Source organism: Hippoglossus stenolepis, chromosome 5 (assembly GCF_022539355.2).
Source record: "Hippoglossus stenolepis isolate QCI-W04-F060 chromosome 5, HSTE1.2, whole genome shotgun sequence".
Classification (NCBI taxonomy): domain Eukaryota; kingdom Metazoa; phylum Chordata; class Actinopteri; order Pleuronectiformes; family Pleuronectidae; genus Hippoglossus; species Hippoglossus stenolepis.
This window is the reverse complement of record NC_061487.1, coordinates 6,630,950-6,648,280: the sequence shown is the minus strand read 5'-3', so window position 1 is coordinate 6,648,280 and position 17,331 is coordinate 6,630,950. Positions and strand designations below refer to the sequence as shown.

General features: G+C 38.6%; 1 protein-coding gene across 1 annotated transcript; it reads left to right on the top strand.

Moving 5' to 3' along the window:
* The first annotated feature begins 865 nt into the window (after window positions 1-865).
* LOC118109399 (forkhead box protein P2) lies at window positions 866-14,165 on the top strand. Its single transcript, XM_047339779.1, has 15 exons — window positions 866-917; window positions 1,352-1,523; window positions 4,465-4,569; window positions 5,435-5,525; window positions 7,084-7,261; window positions 7,716-7,811; window positions 8,963-9,053; window positions 9,434-9,574; window positions 10,335-10,521; window positions 11,535-11,605; window positions 12,205-12,306; window positions 12,417-12,538; window positions 13,418-13,487; window positions 13,576-13,697; window positions 13,782-14,165. Exons 2-15 carry the CDS (start codon window positions 1,365-1,367, stop codon window positions 13,909-13,911), a joined length of 1,665 nt encoding a protein of 554 aa, XP_047195735.1. The 5' UTR covers window positions 866-917; window positions 1,352-1,364; the 3' UTR covers window positions 13,912-14,165.
* The last annotated feature ends 3,166 nt before the right edge of the window (window positions 14,166-17,331 follow it).

The following is a 17,331-nucleotide window of genomic DNA, read 5'->3' as shown; positions in this document are numbered from 1 at the left end:
GGGATCAAACTGCACTGCAGAGCAGCTGGTTAGTGGACCACCCGCTCTACCTCGTGAGCCACAGTCACCCCAATACATAATACTACATAGAAGAGAATGAAAAACGTGAAAATGTGACTGAGCAGAAACTTCCTGTATAAAGCTTTATTACATCAGAGTCATTTCAGGTGTCTGTGTTGAACTTCTGCACTCCGGGTGTTTATCAGCAGTTCGAATCAACACACTTCTATTTGTTTGTCGTAGACGCACTAATGTGCTATTCAAGTAAAAGTGCACTACCCTACTGTAAATAGCTCTTTGATAACAGTTTGACAGTTGAAGCCACGGAGCTCTTTTTGTTGTTTAAATTTCTTATGTCTAAATAAAGTCACAGACAACTATACTTGTCTTTTCTCAAAGGGCCCTTTGTTTTCACCATTAAAGACAATAAACGATGCTCGGATTGAGGATATATTTTTTTACTGTTACCTGATTGCATACAGTACGTCTATGAATATCAACAAAGGAAATGAATGCATTCTCACAGCCAAATGGGTAACTGAATATCACAGGGTTATGTTTTCATGCCACAATATAAATAATCTTTGCATTATTAGCTGTGTATTGATTTCTGTGAATTTCTAGGGAAGCTTGAATGTAGAAAATCTCCACTACTCACCAGGGACGCTCTCTTAATTTAAAACTATTTCAAGCCCTAAAATAAAAATAATTGTCTGCAGCTCAGGCTGATTTTCATCTTTTTTTTCACAACCTGGTGATCAACTTCTTTTCTCTGTCTGTCTACTTTAGTGACTGAAGCTGTGGCTCCTCCCTCTCAGGTAGACACACAGCTGGAGCACTTTCTCCCCCATCCTCACTCCGAACCGTATGAGTGGGAGACACTAACTCTGCCCGGCTGCTCTGTCTTCAGCTAAATGGTACGTATGTTTATAATGTTATTCTGGGAGATTTAAAGGCAGCACAGAGCTCTCAGTTATGGACATGGGATGACAGTGTCTTCTTGTGTTGTATCACTTGAAGTAAAACTCCTGTTTGTGCCCAGTGATTGTGAATGTGAGAGGTTGGTTTTTATTGCTCGTATGTGTGGTTCTTTAAACTGTATCTACAGCATTTCATTAGATTCCAAACCTTGCATTGTTTGTTTCAATTGTGCAAATATTTTTTCTTCCTTTCTCTTTGTATGCCCTATAATAAAACACACATGCTTTGTATTTTTAAATATCACAAAGTATATTTTTCTTTCTTGCCTTGTGTTTAGTGCAAAGCCACATGAAGGTGTGATGTAGCAGCTATGCTGAAGTGTATTTTCAGTGTATTTTCGGTTTATTTATTGTTGAATATTTTCTTTCAGGACCTGAGCTGGGATGCCTGAGTCTCCTCTCAGTCCCACGGCAGCCCGTCAAACTCCAGCCGCCAGCAGCCTGCTCAGTCACACAGACAACAGTGCGGCAGAGAGAGTTGCTAATGGGGACTCCTGCCGTGGAGTGAGTGGTGAAAACTGGCAGAGTCTCCACCATAAACAGGTACTTTCATCCTCCTCCTCTCCTTCCTTCCTCCTCTTCATAAGCGGGAAATAGCACAGTCTTTGGCAAACAGATGTCAGGAGAAATACAGCCAGTCAGCTCCACATTGGACATCCTCTGACAGGACAGCCAACACAAGCCTGCAGTTCTGTGGACAGTGGCAGGGAATTCATTTGAGATCTGATCCGAGCTGGGAGGTGACATGCAGAAAACTCTGTTTGTACTTAATTGTTAGATTGCATGTCAGAGCCGAGGAGGAGTAATTGTCCACAGACCTCTGCCAAGCAGACGCAAGTGAAAGTGAAAAGTGAAATGAGCATGGCCCAAGATCATTTTATGGTTGTCTGCTGCGATTCCATCCCTGGGAATCTTAATCTCCGGGATCAGTGAAACAACAAGGTAATGAGTGTGTGGTCGTCTCCGTCTCCTTCAGACGGCTCCTCATCCTGACAGTCTCATCCTGTTCTCTTAATTCACTTTGATCAGGACTTGTAAAGGCCTTAAACTTCAAACACCTTAAAATATTTGAACAATATTATAAAAACATTGCTGCTGTGCATAATCAATGGTTTCATCTTAATGATCACCACTGTTGACAATGTTGTCTGTCGTGACTCCAGTCTTCAAAGCACAATAATGACTTGTGATATGAAAGTTTTTAAATGTTAAACTCTAAAATGTTACAGTTGAAGACTATTGACAGTGAAGAGCGGGCTTCTCTCATAAAAGAGCAGGGCCTCAATGTGTAATCTGTTGTGTGGCACGCCACACACTCAAATGGTGTCAGTGCCTTATTTAAAACTTTGCTTCAAAGAAAATCCAGGAGGGACACAGAAAGTAAAAGACTAAACCTGCAGCTGCTTTTATTTTTCTGATACATTATTTAGTAATTAAATTTACTATCATTTATTAAAATGTCAGAAAATTAATAAAACTGTCCATCACCGTTTCCCGAGTCTAAGGCAGCATCTTTAAATTAGCTGTTGGGCTCAGTTACACTACCCTGCACACTGTCATACACGTGGCTGACTTCTGGTCGAAACACCAGCTTTGTTGACTGGTGCAACCAATTCTATGATAATTAGCTACGTGTTTTGTTTTTTCATAGAGAGGAAGTTTATTGAGATGAGTTGATTTAGGTGATTTTGGTTATATTAAGTTTGGGGAAACCGATTTCCTGTTCCCTTAACATGTGGAGAACTCGTGTACATAAAAACTTTAAATAGTTGAATAAACACTGCACATTTTCATCTTATTTCTTCATTACTTTGTGTCTGACATTAGTTTATTCTGATTGTCACAGTTCAAAAACCACAGATACTTGCTTTATTACTAGCTGAGAAAGTCCTCACGTATAATGCATGGAATCGTTTGCTTAATGTGTCTGAAAACCGGGTCAATAAGAAGGTTTTCCTTTTAATCACACAGCTCTCCTTTGGCAACAGATCTTCCAGCTGTTTTTGAGGAAGCTGAATTATAATATAATATGTATAGAAATAATTGACCTTGCAGTTTGAACACAATTAAAAGAAAGTGACTTGCTACATTTGAAGAAAAATAGTCAAAAGATGTTGCAGTAAAACTGAAATTACGATCATATATTAAAATCAAGCACACTAATGGCACTAAATCTTGTGCTATAGCAAACGTTAGTCTATTTAAAAACATCCCTGTGGACAACAGATTGAGTGAATTAAAAGAGGTTGAGAATGAATCACATTCTATTCTGTGTTGCCTTTATTATGATGAATTAAGATTATAGAATACATGAATAGTCCTTTCAAACTTAAGAAATGTTCTGGTGCACTGATAATGACAGATTGGTTGTATAGGTTAAATGCTCATAGGTTGCTACCTTTGTTTCTAAAACGCCAGGATGGTTCATTTGTTTAGTGCTAATATTGATGCTGCTACTTTGGTTTCTTTCTTTCTTCTTTATTCTTCTTCTAAATAATAGTGTATTGTAAGCCTGCTTTAGGCTGGGCACATAATGTACAGGACACAATAATGAAAATACATAAATCAAATATAACTGGCTGTTAATGCTTCGTGAAACTGTTTAACTTACATACATTTTTTTTGTTGATCAGCACATTAACCAATATAATAATTGTTTAAATCTTAAATATGACCAAATCATGAATAACAGATACAAGTAATTCAGATACTCAGATACTACTACTATCTGATTTATTGTTTTTTGGAGTGTCTTATCTGTCTGGTGGAAACTTGTGTGGGAATATCTCAAAAGTCTTATTTTATTACATCCAAGATTATACACCAATAGAGATAAAGTGAGGTTTTACTGAAACCTATGAAGAACATAATCAAGTCACAGCCTCTGCACATACGTAGAGAAAATTACTTTATCTGTGTAGAAATAAAGAGATATTTATCATAATGACATTTTTTAGCAAAAATAAATATGTAGCACTATGTCATTATATTATATATTCATATTATATTTTAAAATAATTTGCAATACAATATATTTAATTTGTATGCACCTTTTGTTGTTTTAAAAATGCAGTCATGGCAATTGCCGCTGCCTCTGTTTGACTACAGAAGGAGACGGACACAATCACTCTGTTATTTGACGCTCAATCAGTAACAGTGCAGATCGGTTATTATTCTGCCAGTGTTTGCCTTTATTAATACCCATACACTTCTATTAAGAGTCACAACAAGCATGTAATTGTGTTGCTAATTAACTGGTCAGCCCATCTCCCATCTCATTTGGGGTCAATGACACAATCCGACATTAGGATGTTCACAAAAGGTTGACAGCACTGTTTGGTAATTGGATTGGAAAGATTCCCATTGGATGGTTATTACTGTTTAACACTTGACACTTGCCTTCTGTCGGGTGCACTCGTCCTCTCGCCTTCACTCTGTAGACTGTTTCTCCTGCATCATCGTATCCCTCCTCTTCCTCTTCAAGGTGTGTCTGGCGATGATGGCTCCTCGGCAGATTCAACAGCTGCTCTCTCCAAACCAGCTGCAGGCTCTGATCCACCACAAGCAACAAGCTCTTCTGCTCCAACAGGTATTTATAAAATACTTACACCAGTACAAGTGTTTTTGGTTCCAATGCACAGGACTCTGGTTAACTTGACTTTGTATAATTTATTTACATTACACAAATACTGTACTTATTGGACTGAAAATACTGTAATTTAAGGAATAAATGCAATATAACATAAATATAAATGTAATGCAATATACCCTGGATGACTGTCCATACTGTAACTACAGTACTTAATGTTATATAATATATTGCATTAAAATTGCAATGCAATATAAAGTTAGCCTAGCCAACTGACCATATTGCGACTCAGTGAATAAATTCTTTAACATAATGCAACAAAAAATGTAGTGCAATATTAAGTTAATATTAAGTTAACCTAACTAACTGTTAAGTTGTCATCCTAACTATCCAGTTAAGTGAAACTAAGTGAGTTACGTCTGCAGAGGCCAACAAACACAAAACACCATGGTGATATCTTGAATGATAATTGAAAGAAAAAGTATTCTAAAGGAAAAAACAAGCTAGCAAAAAACAACTAGTAAGCATTATATAAGTTAATGTTAATTAGTGAGTATACTGTTGTAAATAAAATACAAATTAGTAAACTAACCCACCGACCCATAGATTGTGAATATAAACATTTAACCCAATATATTTTCTTTTTTTGACAAAGTGCTGAGGAAGTGTAAAAAAGACTAACCGCTGTCTGATCTGAGAACAAAACCACACACTTGAATAAGGAAAGACTCTTGGGACAGAAATATTTTTACAGTTGGCCATTTATAACTTAATGTATATTGAAGTTTACTATTTCAAGAATTTTTTTGTAAGTTGTTTGAGAATGAATTACGTGTCTTTGAAATAATGGTTCACCATTTCCCAGCAACATCTGAAAGAGTTTTACAAGACTCAACAACAAAAGATTCACCTGCAGCTGCTTCAACAGCAACCCAGCAAGAAAGTCAAGGAGGCAAGTGATGATTTGTCTATTATATTTGTTATTATTATTATCTGTTGTTATTAATTTGTTTCAGTTTACTTGACTGATTTTGCATCTATATACCTATCTATATTTATCCATCTTGGGGTAAGAGCTTTTATGAGGAAGTCCAATAAGATTTAACAAATAAAATAATTGCTGGTGTTGAAATCTTTTCAATGGTTCCAAATAAACTGCTACAGTTTCCACAGAAGAACATTTAGCAGTGGCCTGCAAAAATAACGAAATCAAATTATAACGGAAGAAGACAGGCAGCCTAACAAAAACAGATAGAAAAGAAATTATTGACAAAAATTCAAATGACTATATAAAGCATAAAAACACATTTAAATAAAATAGAGACCAAAGACAGATATCTTCACTTCACCAGAATATAAACTGTACAGTGGTAGTAATCATGTGCTTAATGATATCTAATGAAGATACATGTTCATGTGCTTGGTCTTGTTTTGAGAATGCAATGTTCTATGTTTCTTGCCGTCATCTATAGATGAGATTGTGAGCGTGAGATTTCAAAGTCAGGAAAGTCAACTCACTGTGACGTACTAGTTAAGGGGTGTTATGACAGCTTGTATATGTCACTGATTTTAATCCAGATTCAAAATCCAGAAAATGATCAGAAGACAATAGAGTGTGAGCAGAGTTTTAAATGGATATTACCTCACTTTTCTGCAAAATGAGTTGTTTTCTGTTTGTCTCCTCCAGCTCCCTGCACAGCAGCTCGTGTTCCAGCAGCTCCTCCAGCTCCAGCAGCAGCAGCAGCAGCAGCAGCAGCAGCAGCAGCAGCAGCAACTCTTCCGGGTGCAGAGACCAGTCCTGTCCTCTTCTACCCTCCCTCCAGGTCACTGCTCTTTACATGTATTACAGGGGTTAGGGTTAGTTCTGTGGTTCTGGAGTCGTCTTCAGAATTATTTCTTGTCATTAGTGAGTCCTCCTCAAACAGTTCTACAATATACCGTCACTTTTTACTGGACGTTGTGTGTAGAGCTTTTTTACAAACAGTCTATGGTGCAGAGTAAAGTTTGTGTTCATCCTACCTGGTTTATCTGCAATGAAGATTTCATAGTCAATGTGTGGCTTATGTTGAAGTTTGAATGATTCACTGAATTGCTGTTATTTTGTATACATTATACACTGCATGTCGGCAGAGTGCTGGTCGGCTGTTTGTCACATTTGTATTTATATTTAACGTAGAAAATGTGAAAATTGCGCCAAACTCGACACAGCACTTCGTCAGGCAATTTAGAATAAACATGCCATATGTGCGAGATATGCGTTCCACATACAGACAGACAGAAAGAAAAATAATTGTAGTTGTAATTATTCCTGGATTACAGTAAAATGGCTCATGAGAAAGAGATGCTCCCCTAGTTTCTCCAGAAGAAGTGTGTGAATGTGAAACTGATTTTAAAAAAGCACATGTGTGAACAAAAAAAGGACCCTTCGCTTTACAGTATTTATCGTAATCTTGCTCAACATACAAAGCAACATCATTGGATTTTACAAATACTGTTTGTTTCTCTACGTTTCAGTGGGTTTCAGCCCAGCAGAGTTGCAGCAGATATGGAAGGAGCTGACAAATGGATTAACTGAAGATAAAACCACGATTAAGGGCAATTATGACTCTTCCACTAACGACACCAGGTCAACACAAGTCAGGGGCAGACAGGCCGATGTCCAGCCGTCTCCCTCTCCTCGCAGGACCGAATGGTGAGACCAGTCCGCTCCTGCTGTAAACAGACACTCCCTCTCTTCTAAAACATCAAGCACTTGTCACCGGCAGACGTTTTCCTCTTGTCGAGGTGTGGGTGGGGAGGCGTTATCTTTTGCAGCGAGGCTTCACTTTTAATTCCCCTCGGGACGATAGATTTTTGTTTTGCTTGTTTGCTTTGTGTCCCACCACCTGAAGTGGTTATGCAAAGAAAAAGAAGGAAAAAAAAGTTTACATGAGTACATGTCCCAAATCAAAAGTAAACACTTTTCCATTTATTTTTCAGTGCTCCCCTTCCAACCTCTCTCTGTCATTTTCCTCCACCCGAACAGAAAAGAAAACACTCTCATGTCTGTGTTATTGCTGTTGTGTTCTTGTTCTCTTACTGTTGTTTGGCTGCTGTGGTTTTTTTTAATGATGACAATACTTTCCTTCTTCACCTCCCTCGTCTAGTGCTGATCGTGCCGCCTCACATGTTCTCTACAGTCATGGTGTGTGTAACTGGCCCGGATGTGAGACCGCGTGTGAGAACTTGAACCAGTTCATCAGGTATTTAAACTCCATCCTAATGCATTTCAGCTTCAGTTTGTTTTTCAAATCTGTTTATCATTCAAAGTCATATTTAATATTTTCAGTAAAAAATTACTCACTCAGTGAAATGCCCCAGTTTGAGACTCTTATGAATTATCATTTCATTTGAGTGACAGAACTAAGCATCTGTTTTTCTGAAAGATAAATCTCTGGAGGTTGGTTAACAGCACTTAATGCTGTTTACTGCATATTTTCAGATTTGTCAAAGATCCTTCAAACCATGTAAATAAAAAAAACTGCGCAGATTATTGATCAGTTACCAAATTGCAATTTCTGAATTTTCTTAACCATAAATTAAATAGCTCTGCACAATCATTTTTTTTAATTGTTTGAAGTAACCTCTCTGGCGGCAGCAAGTGGCCAGAGGCAATTGGTTTTTGGGTTGTCTGTCTGTCCCTTTGTCGTGGACATGGTATCTCTGGAATGCTTTTGTGGAATTTCTTCAAATTTGGTACTAACATCTAGTTGGACAGATGAACTGATTTTGGGGGTCAAAGGTCAAATGTCAAGGTAACAGTGGCCACACAAAACATGTTTTTGCCTCTTAAGCATAAATATCTCAAGCCTGCCTTCAGGTTCTTCACATTTGGACCAGTTGTTACTTGGACTCAAAGATGAACTGATTAGATTCCAGAGGTCAAAGGTGAAGGTCAAAGTGACCTCATAAGATTATGGAATTTTTCTTTAAGTAGACTGGAACTGTACTAGTCGGTGGAGGCAGGGTGATGATTCTAGATAGGAAATAATCATAGCTTGGGTATAATTGTATTTATCATGCAGCAGGATATTGTTTCATACAGAAAAGAGGATTCTGGAAAAATATTCAAAAGTGTTTGTATAACAAGCTTCAACTATTTTTCAGACACACTGATGTTTATCTCCGTGACTTGAATGTAAGGATAAGACATGAGTGTCACAAACAAAGAGATAAAAAGACTATAGTATTTTTTTCTTTTGGAGTTGGAGTCAGCTGTAGCAACAGAGCAGTTACAAATATTAAGCATTGTTTTGAGAGCTATTTGGGGACTTGTATATTGTACTGGTGTATGCAACTATGGAGCAGATTTTTTCAGTGGAGCGTTGCTTCGATGCTCTTGTGTGTGTTTCAGGCACATAGGCAGTGAACACACTCTGGATGACAGGAGCACAGCGCAGTGCAGAGTCCAGATGCAGGTGGTTCAGCAGCTGGAGCTTCAGGTATGAAGCATGAGTCCGGTCAAATCTGTCCAACATCAAAAGTTAGAGCTGCATGCAAACCTGTCCTGTAACGATGTATATCTGCACAATGACAATCTAACTGGGTGCACTGATTAGAAGTGTGTGTATTTAAAAGGTATCTCCCCAAATATTAATAGAATATTATTTCTCCGTAACTGATTCCTCTACCACCTAAACACCTTCTTTCTCTCAGTCTATCCAACACCTTCTCCTCCTCCCTCCTGACGTTTGACACGCGAGGAAAATGTACTTTTCAAAATGTGTCTGGTTCACAGCCTCCCATTTCAAAGATCTGTGCTCAGTGATTTTGAATGCGACGCCATCCACAGATCCCCTCTCCCTCCCTCCATGTCCTCTAACAGCTCTGCAAAGAGCGGCAGCGTCTGCGGGCGATGACGGCTCACCTGCATCTGCCATCTCCAGAAGCTCAGTCGCTGTCTGCACCCGCGAGTCAACAGTTGCCTGATATGACTGATATGGCTGCTGACCCACGAGCTCCACAGGTAGTGTGTGGTAATAGCTGTGTGTGTGTGTGTGTGTGTGTGTGTGTGTGTGTGTGTGTGTGTGTGTGTGTGTGTGTGTGTGCGTGTGTGCGTGTGTGTGCGTGTGTGCGTGTGTGTGTGCGCGCGCGTGTGTGTGTGTGTGTGTGTAGCAATAAAGAGCTGTGAGCAAAACAGTAAATATGTGGCGGGGAGTCAAAACACCATGTGTCTGCCTGCAAACTTATCTTCTCTGGATGAGGATGCAGCCGGCCTGTATTTGACCTGGGAATCTTTTACAGTTGGATGAGTTGCTCTGTGTGTATGTTGGTATTTTCTTTGAGATAAAACAATATGAGATAGACAGAAACCCTTGAACCTGCTCATGCAGATGCATGTCTGCAAAAAGTTTTACTTTTGTAAGGTCCTTTCTTTTTGTACCGAAAGTCTTAGCTGCATGACGAGATCCTTCCTGAGTGTTTCTTTTCCCTCTGGCGCCCAGCTGTTGACATCACATGGCCACCATTGTGTTTTCATACTGCGGAAATTCTCTGTGTAGAAGCTAATCATTTGTTAATCTTGCAAATATTGCACATTAATCAAAACACTCACCAAACAATTTCACCCTATAATTAACCATAATTTCTTGTGATATTAGTGGACTCACCCCTGAGGAGGCGAATCGAATCGCTCTGTTACACTGGAAGTCTCTCTCTGTCTGATTTGTTTTGTCTGTCACTCCGCCTGCTGCTTTATTAACCTCGTCTGCATGTGTCGCTCTCAGCTCAGTTCCGTCACCAGCGACCTGACCTCGCTGAACTCGTTGGACGGGGCACGAGTCTCCTCGCTCCAATCTCTGGGTCCTGTCAGCTCTCCGTCCCTGGGCTGTGAGGAGGAGTCGCCCACTCACACAGGATGTGCCGGGGCCATAAGACGTCGGCAGCACCCTCTGGTCTACTCGCTGTCCTCAGGTAAATCTAGAAATGCACACAGAGAGATGGTTCATTTTAAATGTGTCATGTGCTACATCTCTCAAATGTCTTAGTATTATGAAATTATTACAACTTCATAATTATAAGATGCAGGTCAGCAAAATGACAATACATTGACAATGCCACCCAACTGAGATTGTGAGGCGGTGACGTTCGGAGCTGACACGCTGATGACCCTGATGGAGCGAGCTTCTTTAGGGTTTCCGTATGAGATTTCCTCATTTCCAGGGACGGAGGCCTCACTGTCACATGTGAATGCACTGAGCTAATCAAATAGCTTAATGTATAATAAATGTATTCTGTTGGCATATGTGAGGTGTACCCATTATATCAATGCTGTGGAAGAACTTTGTAATAACAACCGCAAATTGTAAGTTGTGGTTCTATCAATTCAGTCTGAAGGCATCTTGAGTGATGTTGGTTAATACTTGCCTCCAGAGCATGCTACATTATTATGTGTGAGGTACAGATATGTCATATTTGTGGTGCCCCCTATTGGTCGGATAAAAATGCTTTGGTATACCTATTCCCAATTTAGACCTCAAGATATCTACCAAGATTTGTGATGATTGGTCAAATTCAGCCACAGCTCACTAAGCCCCGCCCTTTGCGATAATATTTTGGTTGATGACGGCATGTTTGTTTTTTACTAATCTTTGTCATGAGTTGCTAATAGGGATGGGTTTCTCCGTCCCCCAAGGCTGTGCACCAAGTTTGGTCAAAGGTTCTATTTGTTTCACTGTTTGGCTAAAACTTTGACCCCATTGGATGACATTGATCTTTGATGAGGAAAGAAAAAAAACTCAACACTGAACCCAAACCAAGCAGCAAGTTTATTCCAAATTGGATTAAATCTGCTTCAGTTATCACTGTGACACACAAAGAGATGTCACTGGTTACAACACACCCGCCTGCTACATCAACTAATGTGGTGTAACAAATAATGTGGTCACTTTTAGCTTTATTCCACTTTCCACTTTCTCTTCTTTCAGAAAATGAGTATGAGCTTTACAAGAACAGTGACATCAGACCACCGTTCACCTACGCAACACTGATAAGACAGGTACCATCTTTGACTCAATAAAGCTGAGCTCTTTCTAAAATATATATATGTGAGTGTGTTTCAGTGTGTGTCTGCATTTATATGTATGATTTTCTTCACATTTGTATTCAAGCATCCAGATGTTTTCCATGTGAGCTCATTCATTTGAATCACTCGTCTAAAGCTGAAACATTTTGTTATCAAAGTGACTCTTCCATCAAAAATCACCTGGTTTCAGCTTTATAGTTTGATAGTATTGAGTGGTAAAAAAAAAAAAGACTTCAAATAGGTCATCTTGGGCTCTGAGCTTTTTAAAAACAACTTACAGTTTTATTTTAAATGTACAATGACTGAATGAATGAATTAAAAATCATGTCCAAATCAGTGGATCATGAACACAATCTTTATAGAAGGCTACTGGCTTTAATACTTAAATAGGTTATTTTAAAATTAACAAAAGGTTTATTCATGGGGCTGGAAACAACGGCCACAGGCTGGAAAAAAATTGCCTCTGGTTTTTGAGTGTATGATTTTTCCCTCCTGCCTTTTATTAGAGGTGAAACAGTCATGGCTTTGATTTGATCCTATCATGTTTTGTCTTATTTCCTCTCCATGTACAGGCGATTATGGAGGCATCAGACATGCAGCTGACGCTCAATGAGATCTACAACTGGTTCACACGGACGTTCGCTTATTTCAGACGCAACGCTGCCACTTGGAAGGTATCGCCCGCTCAGATAATTAACTCTGTGATAAGAGCGTGTGTGTCTCACCTGATTTATGCAGGATGTACTCAGTCACAGCTCCTTCGCTCTGATTTTCTCTGGATCAGAACGCTGTGCGCCACAACCTGAGTCTGCACAAGTGCTTTGTGCGGGTGGAGAATGTGAAAGGTGCCGTGTGGACGGTGGATGAGGTGGAATTCCAGAAGAGGAGATCCCAGAAGATCACAGGGTAGAGTAGATAACACCCTGTTTCATCACAGACTTCTTATTATCAACATGTATTTCAGTTTGAATTTAACAATAATAACTTTGTTTATACAGCACCTTCTAAGTGCTTCACAAAGAGGACAAATAAAAACAGGAAAACAAAACATCAAAGGCAACAAGCAAAATAATACGATGTCATTGAAAATAAAAGACAGCAAATTATTGAAAATAAACAAAGAAGAAGAGATTCTCAAGGGTTTTTTGTCTTTGCTTCAGTATTCAAGAAGAAAAACAGAAAACTGTTTTGCTGCCTCTGGCTTTTAACACAGATCAGGGACCATCTCCTGATCAGTGGAGTGAAGTGTAATTAACATGCAAATAAATAAATCCTTACAAATTGTAAAATTGGACCAATACAATATAAACTTCTTTGTCCTCCACAAATCAAATTTAATATTAAACCTTAGACCTTGAATTTAATTAGAAAAAAAATAAGTTTTTGTTTTGAGGTCCCTGTGTGAGCATATCTGGGGCTCATCGATTGACAGAAGGTAACAAATGCATTAAAAAAGCATAAAGCAAACACAAGCGTCCATGTCCTGTGTTCTTCCTGTCGACAAAAACAAATCTATAATACGTCTACTGTATTGAACATGAGTTTTTTTTATTGTCTTTAATAAATTAAGGATTATGGTGAGAGTCACTATGACGACAGTTTCGAGGCCTTGTCCCGATCATTCACGCAAATTAATTATTTGTCATCATAACTGACCTTGCCTCAAACTACTGCTGTTTACCGTGTTGTTTTATCAGTGGAATATATACGTTATTGATTTGCTCTCCATAAATTAGACATGGCCATTGCCTATTTCTAAATGATTTACCCTTTGTTATTCTGCAGGAGTCCATCACTTATTAAAAATGTGTCCTCGAACCTTGCTTTGGGGGCAGCTCTGACTGCCAGTTTACAGGTGAGCGGGTGTGTGTTTGAGCCTCTGGATTAAAGGTTTTTGGTTGATCTGTGATGACAGTTCGATTTTTTGTATCCATTTGTTGTAGACAGCGCTGGCTGACACGTCACTGCCAGGGCTCTCAAAGGAAAGTGTGAGCAGGAACTCCAGTAGTCAAACACAGGAGAGCAATGGCCACAGTCACCAAAACATCTCTGCACGTGTCCAGCAGTGAGTTTATTGCAAAGTCCAGAAATCAAACGACTCGTGTACAAATATGGATTTTCAAATGTCTTGGTTTTTCACCTCTTGCAGGTCTCTTTTCCTTAAAGAAGAAACAATGAATCTGAATGAACCAGAACGACAGATGGCGACGGTGAAACCAGCCGCTCTGCAGCATGGCATGACTGGAAATGACCAGGAGCACTTATTCGACCTCGAATGAAACCTTGAGCGTGGAAATCTTTTAATAATAAAACAGTAAAGCAAGATTTCATTGCGCGTTCAGGGATGGAGGCAAAACAGTTCACAGTACAAACAGAACCATTGTGATTTCATGTGATGAACATGTCACTGTGCTGCCAGCTGGCCTGGAATCTCCAAAACTGGGATTTAAATCAGATCAAGTCCATATAAACATTTAGCTGCTGTTTTGCAGTCAGTTAAGAAATATAAAGTAACACATGTGGTTTCTGTGTTCACCCACAACTTTTTCAATCATTTTTTTAATATTCAAATTTATAGGTAAATGAGAAAAAATATTTCTGACTGTAAAATAGGAGCAATAAATGTATGTAAGTGTTTTAAGTGTTTAAGTTCAGTGATTCTTGATGCTCTACATTTCAATATTTGAGTTTCAAAGTAAACTATCTAGAGAATAAAATGTTACGTTTGGTGATAATCTACAAATGATGTAGAGTAAAGCAGGTGAAGTTACAACATGATGGAGGTGTCGTGTTTGTGTTTACAGTTAAAATCATGTACAGTTTGTGCTGTCCGACTTTCTACTCTGTTTTGTCTGTACATAGAGAGATATTGTTATGTACAGTATATACGATTTTTTTGAGGAAGCAGGTTTTTTATGCTTTTGTTTAAAAAAATAAGTGTTTTAATTTATCTTGTTTTACCACTGAAAGAAAGATAGTTCCAAACATTCCTCTTTTCTAAAAGTTAAAAATATTCTGAATAAATACTTGAGTATTTATAAAGATGTATGTGCCTGTATGGTTGTATGTCCAATGTATTTCATTTCCATTAAATATATATATATTGTAACCAGTTTAATGTTTATCTTATTGTTAGAAAACTTGTGATAAATGACACTGATAAATACAGTTTTTGTTTTGAACTGTGTTTTGAAATGTGTGTTGAACAGGCCTAATTATAAATGTTCATGCACTTTAAAATTCACCCTCATTTATCAACGCCTATGAAAGTGTATGTTGGTTATTTAGTTGATTTTTACAAGGAAATGAATAAATGACTTTTCTTGAGTGAATACACCTGTAGTGTTGTGTTTAGCAGGCTGACCTGGTTACACTAATCCCTGATGGAGATCTTGAAGGCTCAGGACCATTGTTGAGCTACATTTAGTGATCATCAAGGCATCAATCATCAAGGTCAACATATCATATTGAAATAAAATCTCAGTTTTCATGAATTTTTGACAGTTAACAAGCTAGGAAAATATTTTTTTTATCAAAATGTCTCTTAATTACAACAACCACTGAGTACATGTAGGTTTTCATTGGAATTCACATAATTTACCTTGAATATGATGATTGTCGCACCTCGTTAAACCCTAAGCAACAAATTGTGATATTTAAATATCGTCTCTACAAATAAAATGTGATTGATCTACTTGATGAAAAACCAGGCATATTGAGTGTTCTGAGGTTTTAGAGTGTGTTTAAGTTAGTGCAGATGCAAAAATAACAAATCTGGATCTAGCTAATTTAAATGTGATTTCATGAGAGTGCCATTCTAGTTCCCTGGTAGAGTGGTGAAAATGCAATTCAATGCCTTATCTTGAAATGTTAAAGAAAGTGATCATAAAAATTCCCAGATCCGACCCTTTGTCCAGATCTGTGCCACATATGTAATAGGTTCTTTTTGACCCATGCATGTCCCATCCTTCCACCAAGTGTTTGTGAAATCCATCTGTCAAACAAACATATAAACCAACCAACAAACAGATGGATATGACTGCAGAGGCAAATATGAGTAAATTATTCGAAATCTATTTACATTAGATATACAGTGCAGGGAATATCTTTTATAACACTGCAGCAATATGTAGTTCTAAATGTTGTATTATCAGTGTGTGTTATATGTTGTTATTGACATGATGTGTGTTTGTTTATACATACAATTATGATTCATTTATTTCTGCCATTCACACACTGCATCTATGTGCAGCACTTTCTCTATCACTCATCCGTCACACACTGCCACCACAGTGGTCTGAGGCAATGTTTGGTTCAGTGTCTTGCCCAAAGACACTTCGGCATGGAATGGGGGAGACTGGGATTGAATGCTGACCTTCTGGTTAGAGGACAACCTGCTCTACCCCAGAGTCTCGGCTGGTCCTGTTCTATGAATTAAGTGATTATCAACAAATGAGGAAATGTTGGGAGAACAGTAGTTGGTTTGTTCTGCATCATTCATTCTTTACTAAGTTTTTGTCCAATATTGATGTGTTTTATTTTGCCCCTTGATGATCACTGAGATGAGGTTCTGGTTTTTCCTCCTGTTTAATTTACGACATCAGCGTGTAAAATATTGGATTAATAATAAAATCCATGGACAAACAGTCCCGGCTGCATCACATCGTCTCATCGACTGATGAACGCTGTGAAGTGAAGCTGTTAACGTCGACTTCACAACCAAATGAAAGAACAAAGGCCTCAGATTGTCTCCGCTCCGTGTTTTGACTAATGTCAGTAATTGTCTTTGCTGATAACGAGTTCGTTTTAGGTTTGCTGTTGCCTCTCAGGGCTCCCTTTGATTTGCTGTCAGCCCATTAGATGACATTCTCCTCTGATTGCCTCTCCGTGCAGTGTGTTTACTGACGGAAAGTTAGCGTGGTGCGAGACAACTTCAACAGCTTCACTTTTGTGTTGCTTTGATGTGCCACATACTCACGGTGAGGCGGGCAAGTCAACATGTTTTTCAACGCAGCCCTTTTGACAGTACTTAGTCAACAGCCCCTCCGAAAAAGAGCCGGTCTCTGTTCATCTTCTCATCAACATGTAACAACGATGCTGTCGCCAGCGCCTTCACCATCTTCAAAACATCGTCTGTGGGAGAATACGATTTTTTACAAACCAAGATAAACACCAAAAAATTTCACTGATTGAAACTAATTACTTATTAATGGTGTTTTTCCTTTTTGAAGGTTAAAATAATAATAATAAAAAGACAGAATCAGAGATTCATTCCCTTGAGCTGAACCACATGAAAACAAGACTGAAGGTCTAGAACCATATCGGTGGCCGAGTGAGTACAGACGACTCAAAAGTAAAGGGGGTTACAGGGTGTCAGAAGAAATCAGAAAAAGCGTATCTAGTGTACGTGAGAGTTTTAGGACATCTCAAAATGTATGTTGAACTTTGTAGACAACATACCTCTGCCAAGGCTCAACTGTCCCCTTAAATTCTATCAGGCTGCACCAAAATTCACACACTCATAGATATCAGTCACCTGAATATATCGGATTGTCATCATCATGCATTAGTCCCCTGGGAAATTGGGGAAAATGTCAAAAACGCCTTATCTCACAATGCCCCTTTGTCTTGATACGCCCCAAAACCTGCCTGGCCCAAACCACATCTTACCAAGTTTTGTGGAAATAATTTTGATAGCA

What these genes read in the sequence shown, in the direction of transcription:
- LOC118109399 (XM_047339779.1), top strand. Translation starts at nt 1,365, where the DNA reads ATGCCTGAGTCTCCTCTCAGTCCCACGGCAGCCCGTCAAACTCCAGCC. An exon ending in CTCTGACTGCCAGTTTACAG is followed by an intron (nt 13,488 to 13,575) that starts GTGAGCGGGTGT and finishes CATTTGTTGTAG; the next exon opens with ACAGCGCTGGCTGACACGTC. An exon ending in ATCTCTGCACGTGTCCAGCA is followed by an intron (nt 13,698 to 13,781) that starts GTGAGTTTATTG and finishes CACCTCTTGCAG; the next exon opens with GTCTCTTTTCCTTAAAGAAG.